At 38.1% G+C, this 11,544-nt stretch overlaps 1 protein-coding gene across 5 annotated transcripts in view; it reads right to left on the bottom strand.

The window, feature by feature from the left end:
* The window catches only part of arel1 (apoptosis resistant E3 ubiquitin protein ligase 1), a 96,781-nt gene that overhangs the window by 22,513 nt on the left and 62,724 nt on the right, over window positions 1–11,544 (bottom strand). For 4 of the 5 annotated variants that reach the window (XM_016465507.1, XM_016465510.1, XM_016465509.1 and 1 more), the window contains 6 exons: window positions 8,083–8,158; window positions 7,719–7,828; window positions 7,118–7,297; window positions 6,556–6,681; window positions 6,053–6,182; window positions 5,908–5,966 (listed from right to left, as the gene is read on the bottom strand). In XM_016465507.1, coding sequence (XP_016320993.1) covers window positions 5,908–5,966; window positions 6,053–6,182; window positions 6,556–6,681; window positions 7,118–7,297; window positions 7,719–7,828; window positions 8,083–8,158 — 681 coding nt within the window. Of the gene's footprint in view, window positions 1–5,577; window positions 5,680–5,907; window positions 5,967–6,052; window positions 6,183–6,555; window positions 6,682–7,117; window positions 7,298–7,718; window positions 7,829–8,082; window positions 8,159–11,544 lie in introns of those variants that run through there. The other variant, XM_016465511.1, reaches the window with a different exon arrangement.

Here is an 11,544-nt window from a genome sequence, read left to right as displayed (position 1 = left end):
TGTCTGTGTGTGTGTGTGTGTGTGTGTGTGTGTGTACTTGCAGAAATGATTGTGATACTCACAATGCAACATCAAAAACATGTGGCTTGTTCCCAGCTTTTAGGAAATAATCTTAGGGGCCGTTCACACAGAAAGCGCCTTTGTGCCTAAAAACGTGAGACGCGGCACTCAGGAATGGTTTTAAACAAAGCCCAGCACAAAACACCTCCTCTGTCGTGTTAGCATCAAATAAAACAGTTGCCATTCCAACCTGCTATACTCTAAACAAAAGCCTGCAATGCTAGCTCCGCCTCTGGGGTCTTCTGATTGGTCCACTGTTCTGGAACTGACATTGATGAGCGGCGCTGTGTGTACAAATTTTAATTCTTTTAACTTTTAAGACATGGCGTCTTTAATGCTCATGTGTGAGACGCCGCAAAAGACGTGAGATGTGAGCGCAAAGGTCAAACACGTCCGTCTAGTGTTGGCATAGAAAGACAGTGGAGAAGTAGCACATTGGAACGGAAAAACGCATTCTGTGTGAACAGCCCCTCAGAACGTTCCAGCAAAGTTCTCTCAATGTTCTGAACAAACGTTTTTCCAGCAAGGTTAATCTATCTAGATGTTATCTAATCTTTAACAACCTTCTCAAAGCGTTAGCACGAAATATTTCAGCTGAATGTTCGTTTTTTAAATGTTACTACTTGCTTCAAAGAATGCTCAAAAGTGACGTTCCCATAATGTTTGTGAAATTAGTATTGTTAGTATTAATTAGTACAATTAGCATGGCCCCGCCCCTAACACTATAATAACTAGAGTGCATTAGCATCAGAGGTGTGCGAGTTACTGTCATTACCGTTAGTTATTACAGCTTACAGTTTGCTAGCTATGCCTTCATCACATAAATGCATATTACTTGGTTGCGATCATTTACAAAACAGCTCGGTCTCCTTATTTAAATTTCCTAAAAAATTATTATATCAAGAAGAGGTGGATTAAATTTTGTGAAGAGCCACCTTGATGTAGAGCTAAGGATCACCCACGTGACCAAGCAAATGTAGTGGACAGCACATTCCAGGGCCCAGTTTATGGCAGGGCCCCTCTCTGACCACAATAGTGGACAAAGGTTTGTTACATTTTGATTGGATCTTGGTGGATTAAAATAAGCAAACTGTCCAACTCCACCAGATAAAGATGCCAGGACAACAGCCTTACACCTCTTAGAGGGCAGGAAGACAACCTTTGTTACAAAGCCCGGGAAGGACAGGACTTCTCATTGGTCAAAATGCAGTTTCTGCGCTTCACCCACCAACAGACTGATTCCTAAGGTTTTAGCCTGTGACTGCCATAAAAATTCCTTAGGACCTCTGGACGCAGCAACAGTGGGTGAGAGAGATCACAGAGTTACACCCAAATCCATTCATATCTATGTTCTCAAACCTTAAATTGATGCAAACTACAACATACACATCTTATACTTATTCAGAGAAATAAGTATTCTCAGTGACAGCAATGTGTAGTGCAACATCTTACACAAACTCAGCTGTTAATGGACAAATGAATCCATGCATGACGGTTCAATCTTTTTCCATCATGTTTGGACAATGTTTCTGGTTTGGTAAGTGAAAAATGCACTAGTAAAACTTTAGTGACAGTTTTCTAAATTTGTGTTTGGACTATGCAAATAACTTCTACAGGAGGAAAGAGGGGTGGGCCACACCATGTTCCCCCACTCTGATGGAAACAGCCAATCACAGCACTGAGATGGAGAAGTGGCAAATTGCAATCTCCTCCTCATTGGAAAGGGATGAAGATACCTTCCCAAAAGACACTCCTTGTTCTGAGTCTGAGTCCTGAAAGGGAAGGGACACTAACAGATCAACAAGTTCTGAGTCTTTTGTCCAGAGAGACTGTAACAGATATCCGTTCTGAGTGTCCCATCCATAGAGACAATAGCAGATACACCGTTCTTAGTCTCCATCCTGCAAGGGTGAGACACTAGCAGATACACTCGTTCTGAGTCTCCCATTCCGAGAGACAGAAACATCAACATTCTGAACCTCTGGCCCATGCGGGAAGAGGCAATAACAGATACCAAGTCCTGAGTCTCCAGCTTGTGAGGCAGCAACAGATAAGACCACTTGCTGAGCCTCCAGCCTGTGAGGAGAGAGATATTCTACGTTTAGAGTCTTTGTCCAGCGAGACAACAACAGATGCAGCACACCTTGAGTCTCCATCCTAGAGAGACGATGTGGATTGACCAAGTTCTGAGTCTCTAGCCCAGAGAGGTAGAAGACATACATTTGCAACAAGGTTAAGCTCCGGAGAGGAAACCTTCACTTCAAGGTACATTTTGCATGTTCCAGGCAAGGACCTTCCTTCTGCACCTACTCCAGGGCCACATCAGCGTGTTCCAGATTTTAGGACCCTTTGGTGCTCCAGGAGAGTGGATGAAGTCGTCACCTCATCGAGTCGACCTCATGAGTCGACTGCTCACTCAACCACAGAAAACATAATTATTACTTATCCAAACCTCTTCCAGAGACCTTGGCATTGTTGTATATTATCAGTATATGATTGCCTAATTTACATTAGATATTATATAGCTGATTACAGTTGATAAATAATCTTTCACGTATTTGTTTGATGCATAATAAGGTTCTTCACCTTATTTGTTTCAGAGTAGCAACAGTTTATCTTTCCAGATAACATAGCTCTGACATAGCAACACCCAACATAATCACTTGCATTTTATACATCTTATGCACTTTATTCCTTTTTTATTCATGGTTCTTATTTATTTAGTAGTTGTCGATTACTCTTGTCCATCTTTTGTTAATAAATGTATTTTATTACACTTGTGTCTTCCTTGTGTTCACGATACAGTAAGAGGTTCTACAAGTTAGAGATCCCACCAATCTTTCTTATGTGATTTACTCATAACCACACCTTAAGTGACACGTGATCCAAAAATCATAACATCATTGGTGACATGAGTACCCATCACCCATCACTATTTCGCCTCCCTAGGTTGGCGAAAGCAAATTCACTACACTCTGCAGAGAACATTTTACACCGGATAGTTTTACAAACTTGAGAGCAGAGAATACTGCTTATTTTTTCAAGATTTTTATAAATTATTTTATTTACTTGGCATTTTTTTAACATTCAAATTTGGCTAGGTGCTTAATAACACATTTTTCTGTGCTGTGACAAACTCAGAACACATATTTATTTAATATTGCTTTACATAGACTTTCACTTTTTAAACATCGACTTTACATGACGAGTCTGTAAAAAAAAACACCCATTAAGGCTCCATTCACATGCTACATTATTTGTTCTTCAGACATTACTCATCTGTATACAACGTGATCCCCATTTGGTTTTTGACCACTGAAAATGTGTACAATTTAACAATTTACTGCTGGAGCAATATATTAACAAAAATTTGAGTCGGAGACCTGGTTGAGTTGACACGGAATGACCCAACTATACTGCTCAAAAAATGAAGGTAACACTTAATCATCAAAGTATACCACCAAGTCAGTTCAACTTTAGGGACATCAATCTGTCCGGTTAAGAAGCATAAGTGCTTGTGAATAAGTTTTACCTGCTTTGGTGCAAATGAAAGTAACAACAGGTACACTGGAGAGGAAACAGCAAGACAACCCCCCCAAAAAGAATGGTTTTGCAGGAGGTGGTCACAAACAATTGCTCTCTACTTATCCTTCCTGACAGATCTTTCTCTAGTTTTGCATTTTGTTAGGGTCCTTCTCACTACTTCTCATTACTACTACAATGTGGCAGTCCCTGCAACCCAATCAGGTTGCACAGGTAGTCCAACTCCTCCAGGATGGCAATTCAATACGTGCCACCGGAAGGTGTGGTGTGTCTCCTAGCACAATCTCAATAGCACGGAGGAGATACCGGGAGATGGGCTGTTACACAAGGAAAGTTGGACAGGACTATAGAAGGGCAATAACGTGTGGATACCAGGCTGACATTCATCTCAACAACACAACCTTGTTTCTGCATTGACTTTCAGCATGTTTCTTACATCTGATAGGCTTACATTTTACATTGTGGGAGAAAAAGAAAACAAGGCAGAAAAGCTAGAGGTCGACCGATGGATTTTACTGATGCTGATAGTTAGGTTGGACTGCACTGACCAATGGCGATTAATCAACTGATAGTTTTTAAACTGAACGTTTAAACGTTAAAATTTGTTTGTGTCTGCTTATTCTATTCATCAGTGTTTGAACCATTAAAGAAACAACCGCATTTTCCGTATTTCACTTCTGGGTTAAAATTTTTTTAAATGAATGGACGCAAAAGTAATCATAATCGCACACTTTATATGCTTCTGATTTAGAACACGATGATTATCTAATCAAAATAAAATATGTTAGTCACACACCTGGCAATAGCACAGGGCTGCCCGCGTCTAGGAGAACTTGCAGGTATCACACAAACCGGACGCGTCACGTTCAGTTCAAGCGGCAGTCTAAGTTTATTTAAATCACCAAATGGGCAAAGGTTCACTGCAATAATGAACAATGTGGCATAGATGAGTTTGAAGTTCGGTGTTTAAATAAACAGAGCAAACGGAAAGAGAAAGCATGATCTATAGCTCAATAAATGAAGCATACTTTATGAGAGCCACAGAAAGACAAACGATTCGCTGAAAAATGCACAATACACAATTTTACAGCATAGGGTGAAGTCATTATGTACATTAACAATGATTTGGGACAAATATAATGTAATTTAATAGAAAACTACGTGATTGGCACTCTATGGCGCGGCAGGATTTTCTGTCGGCTGCATTTAAATCTGCATCTGAATTTTCCCGCTCAGCCTTATGTGTCAAAACAAACAACACTACGAGCGCACCTTTTTTTAACAACCAAAAAGTTTTGTTGTCTGTTGCGGAAGAACAGACGTTCCTCTCGTTGATAGCAGAGAGCGAGAGCTTGATATGAAAACGTTTTTTTCAAGAGTCGCAGCAGTAGAGGCGGCGCAACTATAACGACGTGAATAATCCCGCCCACTCTAAAGCGGTACTGAACTGCAGTGGAAATGCAAACCGTGCCAAGCCGAACTGTGCCGTGCCGAGCCGAGTCGTACCACACAGTGGAAATGCGCCATAGGTGTCAGTGATTTCCGGCTCTAGAGGCTGCTCTCGCACTGTATAATAACAGCGGACCCTTCTCAGCCGCTCCATGCACGAATGGACGCAACCCGGAAAAACTATCAGCATGGATTTTTGCTGATAACCGATAGTTCCAGCGATCAACTCTCGGTGCCGATTAATTGGCAAAACCGATAAATCGGTCGACCTCTAAGAAAAGTTATGTGAAATTTGATCTGAGCTGGAATCAGACTGAAAAGGACTTCAAGAAATGAGATCTGAATAGGATTTAAAACCACATATGAATGCATCTTGAAATGGATTAATAAAAATCGTATTTGTCAGATTATGACCAGATATGCATAAAAATCAGATTTGAACTGACAGTCAGAGTCCAGAGTCCAGTCAAGAAGTTGCTAGCTTTGGTGCTATGCTCTTTTTATTTGGGGAAAAAAAAAAAAAAAAAGCTGCTAAAAGGGTCTGAAAAAAAAAAAAGAAAGAAAAAAATTGTTCCCTCAAGAAAGTATCAGCCAGGGGATGTTTATGGAACAGCTCATCAAACTGGTCTGAAATCCAAAGATATGTTTAGTATGTGGATTTATATAACCAGGGTATGTAAACTGAACTGTGCTCAGATAAAGGGGTTCAGCTATGAAAACTATTGTTATGTGGTCTTTTTTCTGGAAATCCTTAACTATATTTAAGTTTTGTTTATTGTTAATAAACTTCCTTTATTGAATGATTTTCAATTCTTCTAATTTGCTGTATATCTACGATTTAATGTAATTTCTCACCTCCAATTCATTCTCATCAAATATGGCCAGAAGGTTTTCAGGGACCAGTTCATTCAAACCTGAACAGAAGAGGTCATTCAGTTAATTTGGTTAAGGAGATTTCGTACAGAAGTTTAAATAAAGAGACAGAAACTTGGGCTCTTACCTTTTAGAAAGTGTTCTACTTCATCTCGCACCTGACTGGCTAGTCTGTACTGGGCCAACAGGTTTAAGTAGTGAATTTTATTCTCATTTGTCACTGCAATTTGAGCACCACCAGATATCAATTCCACCACCTGTAATATTATTACTATTAGTGAAAGTGTACAACAAAAAATCACCTGCACCTTCAAATAATCCTTCAGGCAGGGGTGTCCAAACCTGCTCCTGGAAGCCACTGTCCTATATATGCTCCAACCCTAATTAAAAACACCTGGACCAGCTAATCAAGGTCTTTAGACCCACTAGAAATTTCCAGGCAGGTGTGTTGGAGCCAGTTGAAGCTAAACTCTGCAGGATGTTGGCCTTTCAGGAACAGGATTGGACACCCCTGCCTTAAGACCACTTTCATACACACATGCACTTAACCGTATTATTGTATTTGGAATCAAGATTAAAATGAACAGATTTCATTTTTTATTCGTTTTTCATTGAATTAATGATGACTACCTTTTCCAGGTGTCCTGACTTGCTATATTTTTCTTCTGCAAACAGCAGGTCCATTTCACTGACATCGTTGTTAAGAATAAAGCACACCTTGGTTTTGTAAAATTCCTCATCATCAGTTTCAAAGTACTGCCAAAGCAAAGAAAAACAAAAAATAAACAAACACTCATATAATTTCATTCAAGGAAAGTAAGAGTATTTGCATACTTGCAAACTCCAGACTGAAAAAAACGTTTACTGGGGCTCTGATATTAGAAATAGAACTATATACTTACTATTTTTAGATAAACCTCACATTTCAGCCTAAAAAAAGAGTTTTTGTTTGTCATATATAATTGCTATGAACAGAAAGATCCCCCAAATAAAATCTCATTGGATTTGCATGAATCATGTAAATGGTCTTTTTCAAATGTGACAAGTTTACATGTATGCTTTGCAAAATTTGCACCCAAAGAGAGGAGATATGACTACTCATAAAATGAGTGTTCATTTGTAAAGGAGGCATAAACTATATCAGTACAGGTTAAAATTTACATTTATTAGCAGGCTATGAATCAATTGTCACCTTATAGTTCATTCGTAATCCAATTATCTGAGCCAAGAAGGAGCGGGTAAATCGGGCTCGTACCAGCTGCTTGTAGGTCCCACCTAAAGCTGATTCATACAGACATTTCCCCACCACTCGTCCTGTAAACTCATACATTTTCACCCTCAGGTGAGGAGGGCGATCAGCGTTTGGGTGGACCTGCCCAAAAAACATAGAACAGCTCATTCCATATCAACTCTTGACCAACATCAACATTAAAAAGTCAATGTGTATATCACGACAGTTTATTTAAAGGTGATGAGTGTCATTTTATCCCCTTTAAAATACTGTCTCATATCCCAGCGTAATATACACAGAAAATTGTACAGAACTCTTTATCCACCTTACTTTGCAACGTTATAATAAGCTATTTTCTGTGAATGTGCAAGACTTCCAATTAATTAGTTGCTTTAGGTAAATAACTAGAAAAATAGCAAAATGCAGTAAATACAATAAAAACTATTTGCGCTACAAACCAGAGTGTTTATAATTACAACAATACATTAAAATAATATGATAAGAAATACCAGTTTGCAATATCAAGCAGCATAAAAAGCTGTTTTGTACAACTATGACTTACCAAACCTTGGTTGTTGTCACTAAAGCGTGTGAAAAGCTGATTATTTGTATCAAACAGAGCCTTACAGATAAGCTCAAACCACTCACGCCGTGGCCCACCCCAGTCCAGAGCTAATAAACACAACCAAACACATAGAACAAATTAACCTTTAAATATGATTATGGGTTTATTAATGGTTAAAAAAAAGTCATGAAATGTCACTTTGAAAATAAATCTTAATGGTTAAAAAATATGCTTTATTTTATTTTTTATTTCATTTTATGTAATTTATGTAATTTTCTTTTATGTAATAATGCTCTTGACAGGTTTTGTGAAATGCGTAAGAATAATTATTAAAGCTAATAGCATCAGTCGGTTAACCAACCTTCCTCATCCTGGAACACAACTTCAAAGTTCTTACTCCAATCCGACACAGAAAAGTTCCGTGTGGCCTTCAGAGACTGAAAAAAGGGGGGAAAAGTGTCACTTTTAATTCCCATAAAATTCAGAGACTGCACTACACCAAAGAAATAAATGGTGCAGGGCTGCAGGCTTATAGGAGTATTGAGCAGGCCCGGACTGGCCATCGGGAGCACCGGGAGAATTCCCGGTGGCCTGGCGGCTGATTTGGCCCGCTGCACTGTTTTTTGTTTTTTTTGCAGTTATTATTATTATTATTTTATATTTATGCCTTCTCAATGTACCAAAGTGATCATTTCCGATTTTTTCATTCGATAATAAATCATAAATCGGTTAGTCTTGACTGGCAGCGCTGCACTATACGAATCAGCTCACGTCTGATCTGCGCTTCCATCAAACGATTCCGAACAGAACCGATGCGCGGGACTCGATGAAAGTTATTATTATTATTATTTTATATTTATGCCTTCTCAATGTACCAAAGTGATCATTTCCGATTTTTTCAATCGATAATAAATCATAAATCGGTCTTGACTGGCAGCGCTGCGCTATACGAATCAGCTCACGTCTGTTCCGCGCTTCCGTCAAACGGTTCCGAACAGAACCGATGTGCGGGACTCGATGGAAGAGAGAAAGTGGCCAGAAGAAGCAGTGAAATAGCAACATCACTGACCTGTTCAGGGCTTCAAGTGCAGGTCAGTTTCATCTGTAAATACGCTAGATAGTTTTGTCTTTATTAACCTAGTTGAGTATTAAACTGTTAGTATCAGTACTAGCACTCCATTATTATCATCATTCAGAAAACTGTGCTAAAGGACATCAATATCGATTGTAAAATTACATAAAAAATTTAGCAGAGACAGATATTCACGTGGATTTATTTTACAGGGAGGGCAGGAGCTTGAGCAGACAGCAACACAAAAATAATATGAGTCACAACCTAATAACTCAATAATGTGTTCAGTATTAGAATTTTTCAACAAAAATATTGTACTAATTTTGACATTTAGGCACTTTAGAAAATGTGTTTTAATACACTACCAGTCAAAAGGTTTTGATCAGTAAGATTTTTAATGTTTTTAAAGAAGTCTCTTCTGCTCACCGAGCCTTCATTTATTTGATCCAAAATACAGCAAAAGCAGTAATACTGTGAAATTTTTTTATTATTTAAGATAACTGATTTCTATTTGAATATATTTTAAAATGTAATTTATTCCTGTGATTTCAAAGCTGAATTTTCAGCATCATTACTCCAGTCTTCAGTGTCACATGATCCTTCAGAAATCATTCTAATAATGATTTGCTGCTCAAAAAACATTTATTATTATTATGTTGAAAACAGAGTAGATTTTTTTTCAGGTTCTTTCATGAATAGAAAGTTCAGAAGAACAGCATTTATCTGAAATAGAAGTCTTTTGTAACATTATTAATGTCTTTATCATCACTTTTGATCAATTTAAAGCATCCTTGCTAAATAAAACTAATAATTTCTATAACCCCCCCCCCAGATAAATGCTGATAAATGCTGATCTTTGGATCTTTCTATTCACAAAAAAATAGTGATGATAATAATAATAATAATAATGTTTCTTGAACAGCAAATGAGCATGAATGGTTTCTGAAGGATCATGTGACACTGAAGACTGGAGTAATGATGCTGAATATTCAGCTTTTTGATCACAGGAATAAATTAAATTTTAAAATATATTCAAATCGAAAGCAGTTATTTTAAATAGTAACAATATTTCATAATATTACTGTTTTTGCTGTATTTTGGATCAAATAAATGCAAGCTTGGTGAGCAGAAGAGACTACTTTAAAAAACATTAAAAATCTTTCAAAAACGTTTGACTAGTAGTGTATATTTGTATGAAATATAGGTTTGTTAAATCTAGTGTATTTGAGTCATTTTAAGATAAATAGCATTCTGTCCTAACAAATTGAAATGAGGTGGTTGTTTTCAACAAGGTGGACACAGTTCTGTTCATAACAGTAGACCTGCTGGTGAAGAAATGACAGACAATAAAAAAAAAGGAAAATTAAGAAAAGGGAAAGGGAAGTGAAGTGAAGGTGCAGTGCAGGAGAGAACCTTTAATTATTTTCCACGGCCCCAGACTAAGGATTTAGACCTTTTTTATGTGATGGCCATACAAATAGGGGAAGTCGTGGCCTAATGGTTAGAGAGTCGGAATGTTGTGGATGTATAGGCTATATACAGAAAAAAGGGGCCAAAATTGCACCTTTTGGGGTACAACAGCTTGTCACTGGAGCAGTAACCTTAAAAGGACATCTTTGTTCCTTTTTTACCCCTAATAGGTATGCCTACATATTAGTACCTTAAGGGTACAAATTACTACGCTAAGGTATTAATATGTTCCTATTAGGGGTAAAAAATGTACAAAGATGTCCTTTTAAGGTTACTGCTCCAATACTGCTGTATTACTATTCGCCTCCCTCATGCTCGCTAAAAGTGATTAGAAGTCATTAGAACCAGTTCAAAAAAACGATTCAGAGGTTATTTTACGGTGGACCTGGCTTGTCCACAATTTTGAGCGCTGCACGACAGAATAGATCATGACGTGATCAAGGGTCTTGATCTTATTTCCATCTAAAATACTATTTTTTTTTAAACATTTCTATCAGCCCATGATAATTATAAAAGAAAACGTCCCGAGGATAGATCAGTGGCTGAGAGCGCATCTGATTGACAGAGAAACCACGAGCTCTATCAGTTATTGTTAATGTTCTTGTTTCAGTGTACAGTTTGTTAATTTTGTGCAAAGCATACAGTCAAAGTAAACTTCATCATTCAGCTGAACTGTGCACATTTATTTTAGACACTTCATGTCATGTTCAATTCATACGATAAACGCATGTCCTGCTGAGCTGTGGGCTATCACTAATTTCAAGCAAGCAGCAACCTCCCGCTCTCTCTCGTTTGCCGCTGCTGTCACCACCGTCGAGCTAGGTGGGTGTGGTTTCAGCAACCAGCTCCCGCCTTTTATGCCCACTTTGTATTTTTTACAAATAAAGCTTCATATTATGAAGAGGATACTTTCTACGACCTTTATCCTGCAGTAATGGTGAGATTATAGATTCCTTCAATCTAAAATAAACAAGAATCGAAAAAGAATCGAAAACAAGTGAGGAATCGATTCATGGAATCGATTCCAGAACCAGGAATCGGAATCGGACTCGATTCCAAAAATTTCGGAATCGAACAGCCCTAGTGACAGCTAAGTGGAATCCCGGAAAATAAACCGTGTAACTTTGACCAATGAGAGAACAGTTTACTCGCGCGTAACTTGTATTAAAAAATTTAGTCCGTTTAGAAACTTTGCCGTGTGAAAGCGAACCGCACCAAGAATAAAAAGCAACATTGTAATAATTTTAATCCCTGTTTCGGAACAAAGCAATCGATCTACAG

This window comes from Sinocyclocheilus anshuiensis, unplaced genomic scaffold, assembly GCF_001515605.1.
Source record: "Sinocyclocheilus anshuiensis isolate Anshui unplaced genomic scaffold, SAMN03320099.WGS_v1.1 scaffold452, whole genome shotgun sequence".
In the NCBI taxonomy this organism is placed as follows: Eukaryota; Metazoa; Chordata; class Actinopteri; order Cypriniformes; family Cyprinidae; genus Sinocyclocheilus; species Sinocyclocheilus anshuiensis.
Note: the sequence above shows the minus strand (reverse complement) of the source record. Positions and strands in the feature narration are given on the sequence as shown.